The following is a 13608-nucleotide window of genomic DNA, read 5'->3' on the forward strand; positions in this document are numbered from 1 at the left end:
TCCAGCAGTGAGGCTCCAGCAGTGAGGCTCCAGTGAGGCTCCAGCAGTGAAGGTCCAGTGAGGCTCCAGTGAGGCTCCAGCGAGGTTTCTCTTCACGGGCCTTCACATTGGACTCAGTGTGACACAACTGGGATGATGAAGCGCTCTGTCACTCCTGCTGGCTGCCGTGTGACCTACATGGACCGACCAGTCCGCTCGCATTAGCTCCGTCCGCGTCTCTCTCTCGCTGCCGCTCCCGGCGTTAACCGCCTCCCTCATTGGCTCTCAGGGTGCTGATGTCATCCAAGTACCCCGACGGCCTGACGGGACGGATCGAGTTCAACGACGACGGCGACCGTCGCTTCGCCACCTACAGCATCCTGAACTACCAGCAGAAGCCCGGCCGCCTCGTCCAGGTTGGAGTCTTCAACGGGTCCCAGGTGGGTCGGCGATCCGGTTCAGTCGGTCCATCTGAATCAAATCTATCAATCTGAGTCAGTCTAGCTGAATCAAAGCAATCAATATGAATCAAAGCAATCAATATGAATCAAATCAATCAGTCTGAATCAGTCTGAATCAGTCTATCTGAATCAAAGTAATCAATCTGAATCAGTCAGGCAATTTGAATGAATTAATAATCTGAGTCAATCGAGCCATCTGAATCAATCAATGAATTTGAATCAGTCAATAATCTGAATCAGTCAGTCGGAATCAAATCCATTAAGCCTTGTGACCAGACTGGCCACACACACACACACACACACACACACTGTTTACACAGCAGCAGCTTCTTGTTCTCCAGTCCCAGCTGAACCCTCAGCTGCAGCCGGGCCTCTGACAGCTGATTGGTTGGATTCAACCCTAACCCGGCTTCACTTTCTGCCTGCCTGACGACTCTCTTTTCTTTTCTTAACGAGCTCCGACGCGACAGCTGCGTTGTCATCGCGTGTTTTGTTTTCTCCACCGAATTTGAGTCGGCGTTTGCGGCCCTCGTCCCTCCACCACCGGGTGGACGGTGGCTCGCCGCGACCCCCCGGTGGACTCGGCGGCACGCTGCAGGTTTGCTGTCGGAGCGTCATGTGATCAGAGCCGCTCGCCGCATCACACAGCAGGAGCACGAATAGAGGAAACATCACAGTCACATTAAAGACGCATTGTGTATTCACAACCCGCCCACTCGTCCCCTGCGTGTGTGTGTGTGTGTGTGCGTGCGTGTGTGTGTGTGTGTGTGTGTGTGTGTGTGTGTGTGTGTGCGTGTGTGTGTGTGTGTGTATGTGTGTGTGCGTGTGTGTGTGTGTGTGCGCGTGTGTTCCTCTGCCTCTTTAACTATTGATGCAGAGATGCATTATTGATGCTGTCATTTAGTCAGCATGTCACATTGAGACCTGTCTGAAACAACATAACAACCTGGACGTGTGTGTCTGTGACTGCGTGTGTGTGTGTGTGTGTGTGTGTGTGTGTGTGTGTGTGTGTGTGTGTGTCTACATGCATGTGTGTGTGTTCCAGGTTGTCATGAACCCTCAGAGGAAGATCATCTGGCCCGGAGGAGAGACGGAGAAACCAGTGGGATACCAGATGTCGACCAAGCTGAAGGTGCGTCCACTGAAACTGGATGCTTTTTTTTTTTTTGCTGCAGCTGCTGCTGCTTTTTTATTTTTATTTTTTCAATCTAAAGAGCTTTATTGGCATTGTGAACATATATCGACGTTGCCAGAACAAGTCATACATGCAGTAGAAAGAATCAAATAAAATATATGAAAGACAAAATTGTGCTTTTTCCTCGGCATCAGAAATGTTGTGACGAGTTGAAAAGAAGTTTGCAAATGACAAAAAAAAAAAATTTCCATACGTGTACTGCTGTTAGCTTAGGATGCTAAGGTGCTAACAGCCTGCTTTCTCTTGTCGACTTGAACCCTCTGAAACCTGCAGTTGGATGAAGCCCTCTTAGATTCTGGATCAGACAAATGTGCGATAAGCTAACAGTGTTTGTTTCTGTGTGTGTGTGTGTGTGTGTGTGTGTGTGTGTGTGTGTGTGTGTGTGTGTGTGTGTGTGTTCAGATTGTAACCATCCATCAGGAGCCGTTTGTCTACGTGAAGCCGACAAAGGGCGACGGCACGTGTCAGGAGGAGTACACAGTCAACGGAGTCCTCATCAAGAAGGTGATCTGTACGGGGCCCAACGGGACCACACCAGGTACACGCCAGCCCTCCGCACCAATCACAGTGCTGAAGGGTTAAGCCCCGCCCACATGCAGAAATCCCCCCCCCCCAACAATTGGGCTGAAATCATTTTTTTGTTGACTTTTTCCGTGCATCTGTGTGTGTACTGTTATGAACTACTACATTGGTGGTGTGTGTGTGTGTGTGTGTGTGTGTGTGTGTGTGTGTGTCCAGGTCAGCCCATCGTCCCCCAGTGTTGCTACGGGTTCTGCATCGACCTGCTCATCAAGCTGGCGATGAGCATGAACTTCACCTACGAGGTTCACCTGGTGGCTGACGGGAAATTCGGCACGCAGGAGCGAGTGAGTCGCACAAACACGACAATGCGTAACTCATCCGGAAAAAAAAAAACAACAACCAAAAATAACCCGAATTGAGTAGTTGATGGGAGTGACAAGAAGTCCCGCCCCCACAAATCCACCAGACTCCATTAGGGGGCGGGGCTTTGCTGTCAGTAGTCAGAATGTTTTGCCTCGTTGTATACAAAATAAAAAATAAAAAGATTTGTGCAAAATTCTGACAAACTTTTAATTTGCAAAATGCCATCAATATTTTTTGGGTAGAATTTATTTATTTATTTATTTTCCTGCTAAATTGAATACCTAATTTGTACCATCCACATTTTGCACCTGCCCTCGTTCAAGTGGCATTTTAGCGCATTCACCTTTCAGGGGAAGAGCTCTTCAGTCGACTGAAGACGCCTGAGTCAATGTGAACACAACGTCCTTGTCGAGCTCAACAGAGCACATTGAATTTCAAGTGCTAAAAGCTTCTGTTGGGTATCTTCACACTCGGTCAAAGGGGGAAGGAATCTCATTTCCTGGGCCGTCACAGAAGCAGCAATGCACTCACGGCTCTCCTTGGCAACTTTGACCTTGTCCTGGCTGACCAACCTTGAGTCATTACTCTTTCTTCCTCTCTGCCACAAATCACAAGCGTCTCTCTTTGCACCTCTTCCATTTTGTATTCCCCACGGTCCCTCTGCTGTCTGTCACCTCCTCCTCTTCTCTCTTCTCCTCCTCCTCTTTATCTTCACAGGATTTATTTTTAGCTGGAATGAGCCTCATTTTCCAGACAAATCAAAGGTTTAAAAAGTCCAATCACCGGCTGTAATAACACTTCTGCTTCTAAATGTAGAACTGGAGGAAAAAGCTTCAATGACAAACATTTGTCCACAGTCGTCTCTGCCTGTGCGCAAGCGGTCGATCGAACTCAGTTGCATGCTAATCCCCGTCAAAAGCTACATTGTGCACAGTAAAATTAAGCTCTACCCGAAACGCTTTGATGACTGCTACTTGTCTAGAAACATGACAAAGGATGGCAGCTCAGAAACCAAGCTAAGCAAAAGCAGAGAATTCCGTGGCTAGACTAATAGCTTTTTCTTGCATGACGCAACAAGACATCTATGGCATCGGCTAACTTTTTGCCGTCTGCTAGCTATCATCGATCATGACTGACTGTCTACCATCACTGCCGATCATAGCAGAAAAATACGGGGTGTTGCCTAAGAAAATGTTGAAAGCGCTATTAGCAAGTGCTATTAGCAAGCGCTATTAGCCAGCGCTATTGTCACTACCCAATTACGGCTGCAGCTGCTAGCTAACACCTGTCATTAGTTTTTGCCCCGGTAAAGCTGGAAAACGTTACTTTCCGCACACTAATGTTAGCCACGGCAGGCTAACCTTTACACAAACCTGTATCATAAGAAGCGGTGGTTGGTGTGCTCTGTCCCGTCCATTGTAAATCTTTGTCTAATTGGCCACATCCCTGTGTTTCTCCCTCAGGTCAACAACAGCAATAAGAAGGAGTGGAACGGGATGATGGGGGAGCTACTGGGAGGTCTGGCGGACATGATTGTCGCTCCCCTCACCATCAACAATGAGCGTGCTCAGTACATTGAGTTCTCCAAACCATTCAAATACCAGGGGCTCACCATTCTGGTGAAAAAGGTGAGCTGAAGACGCAAAATTTGCTGTATTGCTTTGCTAACTATGAGCCTGATTAAGCAGCCTGAGCACGGAACCAATCGCACGTTGAAGTTGGTTAGTCTACAAATGCTCCTGCTGTGGGAGATTTCGACATATGGCGTCCTCAGAGCTCTGCTCCTCAGATCCTGTCGAATGATATTCTGGGATGTTTCAGGTCAGCCTGACCCAGTTTGCGGTGCTAGCAGTCTGCTCCAGAGCAGCAGGAGGCAGGTTGATCGACCCGCACGTCTCGTCCACGATGGTCGAAACACTGTTAAACTTCTTCAAAGACCTGTATCAAAATAAAAGCGCACTGTGGAAATGTAGCAGATGGAGGGAGAGCAGTCGGCGGCTCCACTCCACTTATTTACAGACATAAAAAACACCTCTTGTCTGACGGCAAAGTCAAACAAACTCCCAGCTCGTCGTCGGGAGGTGCGATTTGGGACCAGATTGATTATCGTGTGAGAGCAAGACAGTCTGCTGCCATCGTAAACACTCCAAACCGAGAGCGCTGCCACGTCCTGTCAGTGTCAATACTTCAGCAGAATGACAAGTGTGTGTTTGTGTGTGTGTGTGTGTGTGTGTTTGTCCCTGTGTGCAGGAAATCCCTCGCAGCACTCTGGATTCCTTCATGCAGCCGTTCCAGAGCACACTGTGGCTGTTAGTCGGTCTGTCGGTCCATGTGGTGGCAGTGATGCTTTACCTATTAGACCGGTTCAGGTACACAGCAGCGGCCTCGTCTTACCACTGTGGGTGGGGCTTCAGTCCATTGTGGGTGGGAATTAGGGGGGAAAAAAATTACCCGAGTTCAGCATCGATCGTTTAAAACCTTCTAGAAATTTGGAACTTTCCAACCAGGGAGCTTGAGAGCGCCACCTTGTGGGCGTTGTTGGATTTACTCCAGAAATATTTTTTATACTTACAATTTGAGACATTGAGAGTTCTGAACGCGCTGGCTTCAGTATCTATTGGTTCCTCATCTCGACAAGACCTCTGAGAGGGTGAGGCAGGACCTCCAACAGAGAACTACCTCTTCCTCACAAACTACAGACGAGGAGCTCGCTAACTGTTTTTCGAGGCCTTGACCTTCACCTGACCTAAAGTTATTGTTCAAAACAAGCCTAAGTCAAGTAACTTGAGAAGAAACAAGCAGAAGAGACGATGCTAATGGCTTGTGTGTGTGTGTGTGTGTGTGTGTGTGTGTGTGTGTGTGTGTGTGTGTGTGTGTGTGTGTGTGTGTGTTCCTGCTGCAGCCCGTTTGGAAGGTTTAAAGTGAACAGTGAAGAAGAAGAGGAAGACGCCCTCACCTTGTCCTCCGCCATGTGGTTCTCATGGGGAGTGCTTCTGAACTCTGGGATAGGAGAAGGTAGGTGCCCTGGGCGACTGGCCACGAGCTTCTCCACTCGTCGCTGGAGCCCACTGACACCCACTGTCCATCTTGCAGGAGCTCCCAGGAGTTTCTCGGCTAGGATTCTAGGTATGGTGTGGGCAGGTTTTGCTATGATCATCGTTGCTTCCTATACTGCCAACCTGGCAGCCTTCCTTGTGTTGGACCGGCCTGAGGAGCGCATCACTGGCATCAATGACCCCAGGGTAGGACACTGGCCAACACTTTTATTGGCCAAACTGACACACGTGGCCCACGATGGTGCGTTTGCAATGAGTGGTGTGGGTCCGCTTGGTGCAGAACAAGGCAGGAGGTTTTAACCGCTGATGGAAGTCTAAAATCTTTGCACTCATCACACTCATTTTGGTCCCCCTTCCTTCAGTATTCCAGGAGTACTGTGCCAAGCCATAGTGTGCGATACCAAACCAACCCATGCTAGCTCAGCATCATCAAGTGAATTCATCTGTAAAAGCTCCTGATACAGCCTCAATGCCTTTGTAACCTTTGTCCATTGACATGATAAGATTTTCATATGATTGATTAACGACCAATTTCCCTTGATGTCCAACTGAAGGTCAAGATGACATTATGAATCCATTGTGCTGACACCCTTACTCTTTTATTGCTAGTGGTACTAGCACAATGATCTGCTGATCTGCTCCAAACCTCCTAGACGGACAACCCATAGGCTGCGTCTCAATTCAGGCTCTGCATCCTTCCAAGGCTGCATTTGAAAGGAAGTTGCGTCATAGCACTGCGTGAAGGCTCCTCCCAATTCCCAGAAGTCCGAAGGACGCTCCAAATGCGTACTGGGAATGCGTCCTACTGTTAGCCCATTCCAAGGCTGCACCGCTACTATCCTTCACGTACTTCTGTATCCCAGGATGCCTTGCGTGCTGCTGCAAAGCATCCTGGGATCCTGGGAAGTCAGCTGAAATTAGCGCCATCTACTGGCAAAGACACTTCGTATAAATTTAAGTATTGAAATTTCATATCAAATATTCAGTTTTTAACGCAGGGTTTTTACTTATTTGAACATCCAACGCCATCGTTAGATGGCGAACCAATGGTTAGCTTGATGCTATGAAAACGTCACTTCCGGGGTTGGCCAGCAGGAGGGAACGGCGGTGACGCAACCAGGAAATACGCTGAAGGCTAGACCGTCCCGTGTGGTTACCGGGGAGGCGGGGTTTGGGTCGGTCCTTCTGGGCCGGGTCCTTGGAGGACGCTTCCTTCAGACGGAGGACGCTTCCTTCAGACAGAGGACGCTTTCTTCAGACTGAGGACGCTTCCTTCAGACTGAGGACACTTCCTTCCAAGGATGCAGACCCTGAATTGAGACACAGCCATAGATTGTGTCGCTGCCACTGGTTGCTTGGCACCATGAAAGAGAGAAGCTGCTGCTCCACTGCTCCCCCTGCAGCCTCTTCTAACAATCATCTGCCTCTTCTCCCGCCTACAGCTGCGTAACCCATCAGATAAGTTCATCTACGCCACAGTGAAGCAGAGTTCGGTGGATATCTACTTTAGACGACAGGTGGAGCTAAGCACCATGTACCGGCACATGGAGAAACATAACTACGAGAGCGCCGCCGAGGCCATTCAAGCTGTCAGAGACAAGTAGGCTCGGGGTCACAATTTAGCAACGGAACGCAGCGAGCAGGTGGAACCTACCTGCCTCCACTGAACACACCACTCTTCTCTCCGCCTTCAGCAAACTTCACGCCTTCATCTGGGACAGTGCTGTGTTGGAGTTTGAGGCGTCGCAGAAGTGCGATCTCGTGACGACAGGAGAGCTTTTCTTCCGCTCCGGGTTCGGAATCGGAATGAGGAAAGACAGTCCGTGGAAACAGAACGTCTCTCTGGCTATTCTCAGGTTAGCTAACGCCTTGGTACCGTGGTGCCTGACGGAGACGGTCGCGGGCTCGTGAACGTGTGAATCACATTTCCACCACAACAGTTTTTTGGTGAACTGTGTTCTGTCGTCTCCTCCCAGTTCTCATGAGAATGGCTTCATGGAGGATCTGGACAAGACTTGGGTTCGATATCAGGAGTGCGACTCCAGGAGCAATGCCCCTGCTACCCTGACCTTTGAGAACATGGCAGGTAGGTGACCCACAGAAGAATTGAACCGACCACGGCCCTTAAAAAAATGGATTCAGTCTAATTTCCAAGGCTTGTAGGTCCTTGAGAGCATTAGTGTGCGTTCCAAAGTCACCATGTGACCATTTCTCAATTGGTTTCCAGCTGTACTCATAATGACTGAAGTCTGTCATACAAGGCAGCAGGTTGGGCAGCTCCCAGCCAAGCACGTTATCCTAACAGCAAGTTCTGCTGAGGTGGAGACCCCTGTAGGCCTGGATGTTCCCTTGCTTTTGGTTTGGGCTCATAACAATTTTAGCAGCTTTGTTGAAAAACTGCAGAGCTGCTCTGTAGAGGAACATTGTCAATCCTGGACATCCTAACTAGAAAAACATTTATTGGGCAAAATATGATGGTAAATGAGTCTTTTTGCAACCGGATTTGTCTCCCGCTGCTGGCTGAGCGGTCACGCTGGCTTTGACGTTGCCGCCCATCCACATTCTGCGTGTTTGTGAGAATCCTAACGGGACGAGCGGCGTTGCTGACGCGACTTCCTGTTCCTCCTCAGGTGTCTTCATGCTGGTCGCTGGCGGCATCGTGGCCGGGATCTTCCTCATCTTCATCGAGATTGCGTACAAGCGGCACAAGGACGCCCGCAGGAAACAGATGCAGCTGGCCTTTGCCGCCGTCAACGTGTGGAGGAAGAACCTGCAGGTACCAAACGGGTTCCTCACTTCTGCCGCAGTCTTTCCCAGAATGCTCCTCTGTAGTTCTCCTCCGTGCTGCTGGGACTCTGCGGTGACGTCGTCGTCGTCGTCGTTGTTGGGCAGAAGGAAAGGTTCTCTCGACCTGAACATCGCAACTGTGTTGTTTTTTTTCTGTGTTTGTCGTCGTGAATCCACTGCTGTGGACGATATCTGACCCGGCTGTGTTTGTCTATTTTGCAGTGTTGTTTTTCTGTTTATGTGCAAATTTGCATAACATTTTTTGACTCGGCCGACAGTTATGTCATCGTGAAAATTGGAGTCACTGAATGTCAAAAATTCTTTGGCTCTTTTCTATCGCAAAACATCTGAGTTCTCCAGTAACTGAGTAACGATTAATTAATCCTCCCTCGGAAAACTTTCATCTCCTTGTGATATGATTTGCTGCACGTTGCCGCTGCAAGCGGACGACCTTGTCTCTCCTGCAGGATTACTGCCTGTCATCAGAGTCACCGGTGCAAACCGAACCCGATCCAACTTTATTGTGTCGTATTCACGGCTGAAGGACAAAGAATGTTGCAGCGGCACAAAAAATGATTCAAAAAATTTGCAATTAAAAAGAGCAGCGCAGCCCACATGGCAGCGTCTCTTTTAAATTTAGCACATTTATTCTCTGTTTGTTCTCCTTCTGAGGAACAACACGTCAGACCTGACACAGGAGAAGAAGAAGAAGGCTGACAGTCTTTTTGTTCCAGATGTTTGCAGCCGCCGGGCCCGAGCATATAAATAGCTGTTTCTGCCGGGATTAGCACTTCAAACAATAGCCGCTAAGGGCTAACAGCTAGCTGCGAATGATTAGCACTTCAAAAACGGCCGTGACTAACGGCGTTGGGCGCTAGCGGAGTGGGATTAGCACATGAAAGTCAGCGGCAGGCGGGCGGGCGGGCGGGCGGGCGAGTGAACGGTCCGAGGGGGAGCAGGGTGCAACTTCTGGTCCACAGCTTGTCCTGAACAGCAGCGGACGCAGCTTCCCGCTCAGAACATGAAGAAAGAAACAACAGGCCAGTCAGCATCAACACTTATTGCCATGTTTAGGTTTTTGCGGAACAGACAATTAAGGAATATTAAGGGTACATAAGAAAGACATTTTCGTGGGGCATTTTTTTGAATGGCAATTTCAATGAAGAGTGTTTTTAATGTATAAACACTGTAAAATAGTAAAAACACAGAAAGTTTTTAGTGGGTTTTTGGTATGTGAAACCTGTTGAAGGACCACGATCGTGGTCCAGGTCCTGGTTCTGATGCTGGACCTTGACCTGATCCTGATCATGGTGCCGGTCCTGATGCTAGTTCTTCTCCTGGACCTGGTCCTGATCCTAGTTCTGGTTCTGATCCTCGTCCCGATCCTGATTCTGATCAAGATTCTGGTCCTGGTCCTGGTCCTGGTCCTGGTCCTGATTTCGATCCGGCCCTTAAGTGCCTCTGGGCTCTTCACATGAAGTCTGTTTACTTTCACTCATTGCTGTGCGACTCGGTCAGTCTGGTGAGTTCAGCTGCTGGCTTCGCAGTGTTTGTGTTGGACAGTTTTTTTCCAGACCTGATCAGTCCAACCCGTGATTGTCTTTTTGGCACAAGTTAACTGCTGACACACACACACACACACACACACATACACACTGATGACATTATACCAGTCCAGTGCTGTTATAATGACCACCTCATCCATCCATCCGTCCCCGCCCCCTTCCGCCCCTCCCTCACTTCCCGCCCCCTCCCGCTCTCTGTGACAGACTTCCTGTTGTGTGTCTGTGTCTGAGCCTCATGTCGTCACCGCCAACACTGCTGTGTGTTTGTGGGTCGGTACCGCCGGGTGGTTTTACCGGTAGGAGCTCCTGCGGAGGAGTGACGATGATGCGTCGGTGAGGTCTGTGATGGCGGGATGCCAGTTTCTACGATACGGGACCTACATTACAATACATTACAATACATTGCAATACAATCACTGCCAATTGAATTCATTATCACAAAATCTGGCGACTGAAAACTCTGTTAGCATTGTCGACACATTTCTTGTGTTAATCGCAGGTTTAATGTGCGTTTTACTGAGTTTCACTGTAGACATTAAATACTGCAGCAGCTGAGGACGTGCGAGGAGGCAGGCGGCTCCTTTCAGGGCCAGACTACGACACCCGGTGGTGAAGCCATGCACTACACCGGTCCTTTAAACGAGTCGCAGTGTCAGGACACTTGTGATATTTGCTGCCATGCTGTGACCTGAACTCAGACAGTGTGTGTGTGTGTGTGCGTGTGTGTGTGTCTGTGTGTGTGTGTGTGTAAGACAAATATTTCTGTCGCTCGGCTCATGCATCCGACTTGACTTCCTGTCTGCTCAGAAACTGGTCCCATTATATGCTGTGACATCATCTATACGTGTTTGTCAAACTTCACGCAAAACACACCCGCACACACACACACACACACACACACACACACACACACACACACACGCACAGTGAGGTGGAGCTCGTGTTAATGTGTGTGTGCACCTATCGTATTGTTCATTTTAGGATAGGAAAAGTGGTAGAGCAGAGCCCGAGCCCAAACTGAAAAGCTCTTTTAGGTCCATCACTTCGACCTCCGACCTCAAACACCGTAGGGCCTCCGGGGACGCCACGGTAAGGAGATGAAGACCACCTCCTCCTCCTCCTCCTCCACCTGCTGCTGCTGTCCTCCTCCTCTGCTTTCACTCTGGACATTTTCTGGTGTGGCTGTCTCACATCTCCATCGTCTCTGACCATCAGCCACCACCACTCCTCCCTTCTTCATTCCTCCTTCTCTTCCATCACCTCCACCTCCTCCTCTTCCTCCATCTCCACCTCCTCCTCTTCCTCCTTCCTCCTGGAGCGCCATCATCTCCTTTGCCGACTCATCCTGGCTCTCCATCTTTCGCTCTGCCATATTTATTATGAGCTCCTCTGTCCCACGGACAGTCAGTCAGTCAGACAGTCAGACAGTCAGACAGACAGTCAGACAGGTAAGACAGGCTGGCTTTGGCAGCGTACCCTGAGTTTTCCCACCGAGTCGTCCTCTTGCAAAGGAGAAGAGTGGAGGGTCAGACTGTGTGGTTCTGTCTTCTGTCTCCTCATCCTGTCTGTCTGTCTGTCTGTCTGTCTGTCTGTCTGTCTGTCTGTCTGTCTGTCTGCCTGCCCGTCCTGTCCTGTCTTGTTTTTCTCTCCCTGTCCTCTCCCTGTCCTGTGCTGTCCAGTCTTGTCTTGTCTTGTCTTGTTGGATTTTTTTCCTCTCCCCCCTGTCCCCCTCTCCTTGGTCTCCACTCTCCTACCTCACTACCTCACCCCCCACCTCTTCTTGTCCCCCCCCCCCCTCCTCACCCATCTGGACCTTAGAGAAGACTCCTCTGCCGCTGATGAAGAGCTCTGGTCTTTGACATGCGCCGTCCGTCCCCCCCCTAACTTTCTGTTTTCCCCTCCAGTGAGAGACGCTCCAGCAACCCCCCCCCCCCCACCCCCACCCCCCAATAGCCACTCCCCCACCTCCCACCGCTAACGACTGTCTCTCGTTGCAGCCGAGCGTGTCGCTGTTTTTCTACCGGACGCACGGCGCTCTGCTTGTATGCTGCAGCAGAAATCACTTTGAGATCCGCAGCTGCTCGTCCTGTTATCTCCTCGGCGCCCCCTTCCTCTTCCTCTTCTTCCTCGTCTTCTTCTCTCTCCCTTCCTGATGTTTTTTTGTTTGTTTTTTTCTGGAACATGGCGTTGATGAAAAGTTCTCCCGCAACCTTTCTCTGTCTCTCTCTCTCTCTCTCGATTTATTTGATTTTCTATGAATGTTTTTCCTTCTCTCGGTGGATTTGAATGGTGTCCAGACTTACACGATGCACACACACACACACACACACACACACACATGCACACACACACACACACTCACACTCACACTCACACTCAGTCACGCACACACACGCTGCCTCTGTCCTCCTCTGCAAGCACGACTGACAGCAATCAGAGCTCCAAACCCAGGAACAGCAGCAACGCGTTCCTCCTGCTGTCAATGATATTTTCAGACCTGTGTGTTTATTGACTCTTCATCACTGAGAAAAATCAAACAGGACCAGGAGAAAAAAAAAACACTTATTAATTTGTTGTTGTTGTTTTTCACAGCCTCAGTCATAACAAAAAAAAGAAAACTGAGGGGGAAAAAAACATTTTTAAAAATGGGAGAATGGAGCAAAGATCTTCACCAACAAACTTTTCACCTTGAAAAGTGAAATTGTTTTTTTAATCAATAATTGTTGGCAGCAGAATTCACCTTTTTTATCCGACAAACAAAACATTCTAGTTGTATTTGTTTCTATGCTAATTTGATCTTAACTTTGTCGTTTGATTCAGTCTGTGAATGAAATTTATTTACACTACCAGTCAAAAGTTTGGCATGCGTAGTTCTGATGCCTTCAGTGAGAAACTGCAATGTCAATGGTCATGAGAATGACAGAGAAGACATTCAATTCATAGGCTGAGTCCACACTTTGGACTAATAGTGCAGGTCGTATAAGTAATAACATAGTAATAATATAGAATGGTGCGTGAATGATTATTTAAATAGATAATTATTAAATATAAGTATTTTTGCAGTGTGTTTCTGGCAAAAGACCTTCTGTTGCTTCCATTGAGCCTCTTGCTGGCAGCTCGCTACGACGACAGCGACGCCCTAATCTGCTGAAACTCATTTTCCTGCTGTCCAACCGTCTGATCAGCATCACAATCTCTCGCCGTGGGCGTCGGACTGACTCAGAGACCACGTTTATCTCTAAATCCCTGCTTTTATTTCTCTCTCACCCTCTCTCTCTCTCTCTCTCTCTCCCTCTCTCTCTCTCTCTCGCAATGAAAATTACCCGTCGGGTCGAGATAAACAAGCTCCGGCGACGCCCACTCAGCCAGCCGGTGGCCATCAAACCTGGCAACCTGGCACGGAGCAGCGCCACCCGCTGACACATGGCGAGCTGATTTATGCTGCGGAGGCATTTGGAAACAGTTTCAGCAGACGGCAGCAGGATGGAGCTAAAAACATCTAAACCGTTATTAATTGATTGATTTACTAACTTGAAATAAATCATCATTGGCTATATGTGGTATTCGGCTTCGGTTAGATTCCAAAAAAAAAAATTGTCTATTGAAGGATTTTGTTGTTCAGCTAAAGGCCCGAAACCACTCGGCAGCCAGGACGAGTCAGAAGAGCGCCATCGTGTGGC

The 13608-nt window shown here is 49.0% G+C and overlaps 1 protein-coding gene across 4 annotated transcripts in view; it reads left to right on the forward strand.

The window, feature by feature from the left end:
* The window catches only part of grin1b (glutamate receptor, ionotropic, N-methyl D-aspartate 1b), a 38576-nt gene that overhangs the window by 20352 nt on the left and 4616 nt on the right, over positions 1-13608 (forward strand). For 3 of the 4 annotated variants that reach the window (XR_012926580.1, XM_076025501.1, XM_076025502.1), the window contains 12 exons: positions 269-419; positions 1486-1572; positions 2038-2173; positions 2374-2501; positions 3984-4148; positions 4771-4889; positions 5423-5535; positions 5614-5762; positions 7019-7176; positions 7271-7432; positions 7553-7662; positions 8207-8352. Coding sequence is in view for 3 of the 4 variants with exons in the window: in XM_076025501.1 (XP_075881616.1) it covers positions 269-419; positions 1486-1572; positions 2038-2173; positions 2374-2501; positions 3984-4148; positions 4771-4889; positions 5423-5535; positions 5614-5762; positions 7019-7176; positions 7271-7432; positions 7553-7662; positions 8207-8352 (1624 nt within the window). In the remaining variant the exon portion in view is untranslated. Of the gene's footprint in view, positions 1-268; positions 420-1485; positions 1573-2037; positions 2174-2373; positions 2502-3983; positions 4149-4770; positions 4890-5422; positions 5536-5613; positions 5763-7018; positions 7177-7270; positions 7433-7552; positions 7663-8206; positions 8353-10909; positions 11018-13608 lie in introns of all 4 variants that reach the window. The other variant, XM_076025503.1, reaches the window with a different exon arrangement.

Source organism: Nelusetta ayraudi, unplaced genomic scaffold (genome assembly GCF_046127955.1).
Source record: "Nelusetta ayraudi isolate G7.1 ecotype Tasmania unplaced genomic scaffold, CSIRO-AGI_Nayr_v1 ptg000018l, whole genome shotgun sequence".
In the NCBI taxonomy this organism is placed as follows: Eukaryota; Metazoa; Chordata; class Actinopteri; order Tetraodontiformes; family Monacanthidae; genus Nelusetta; species Nelusetta ayraudi.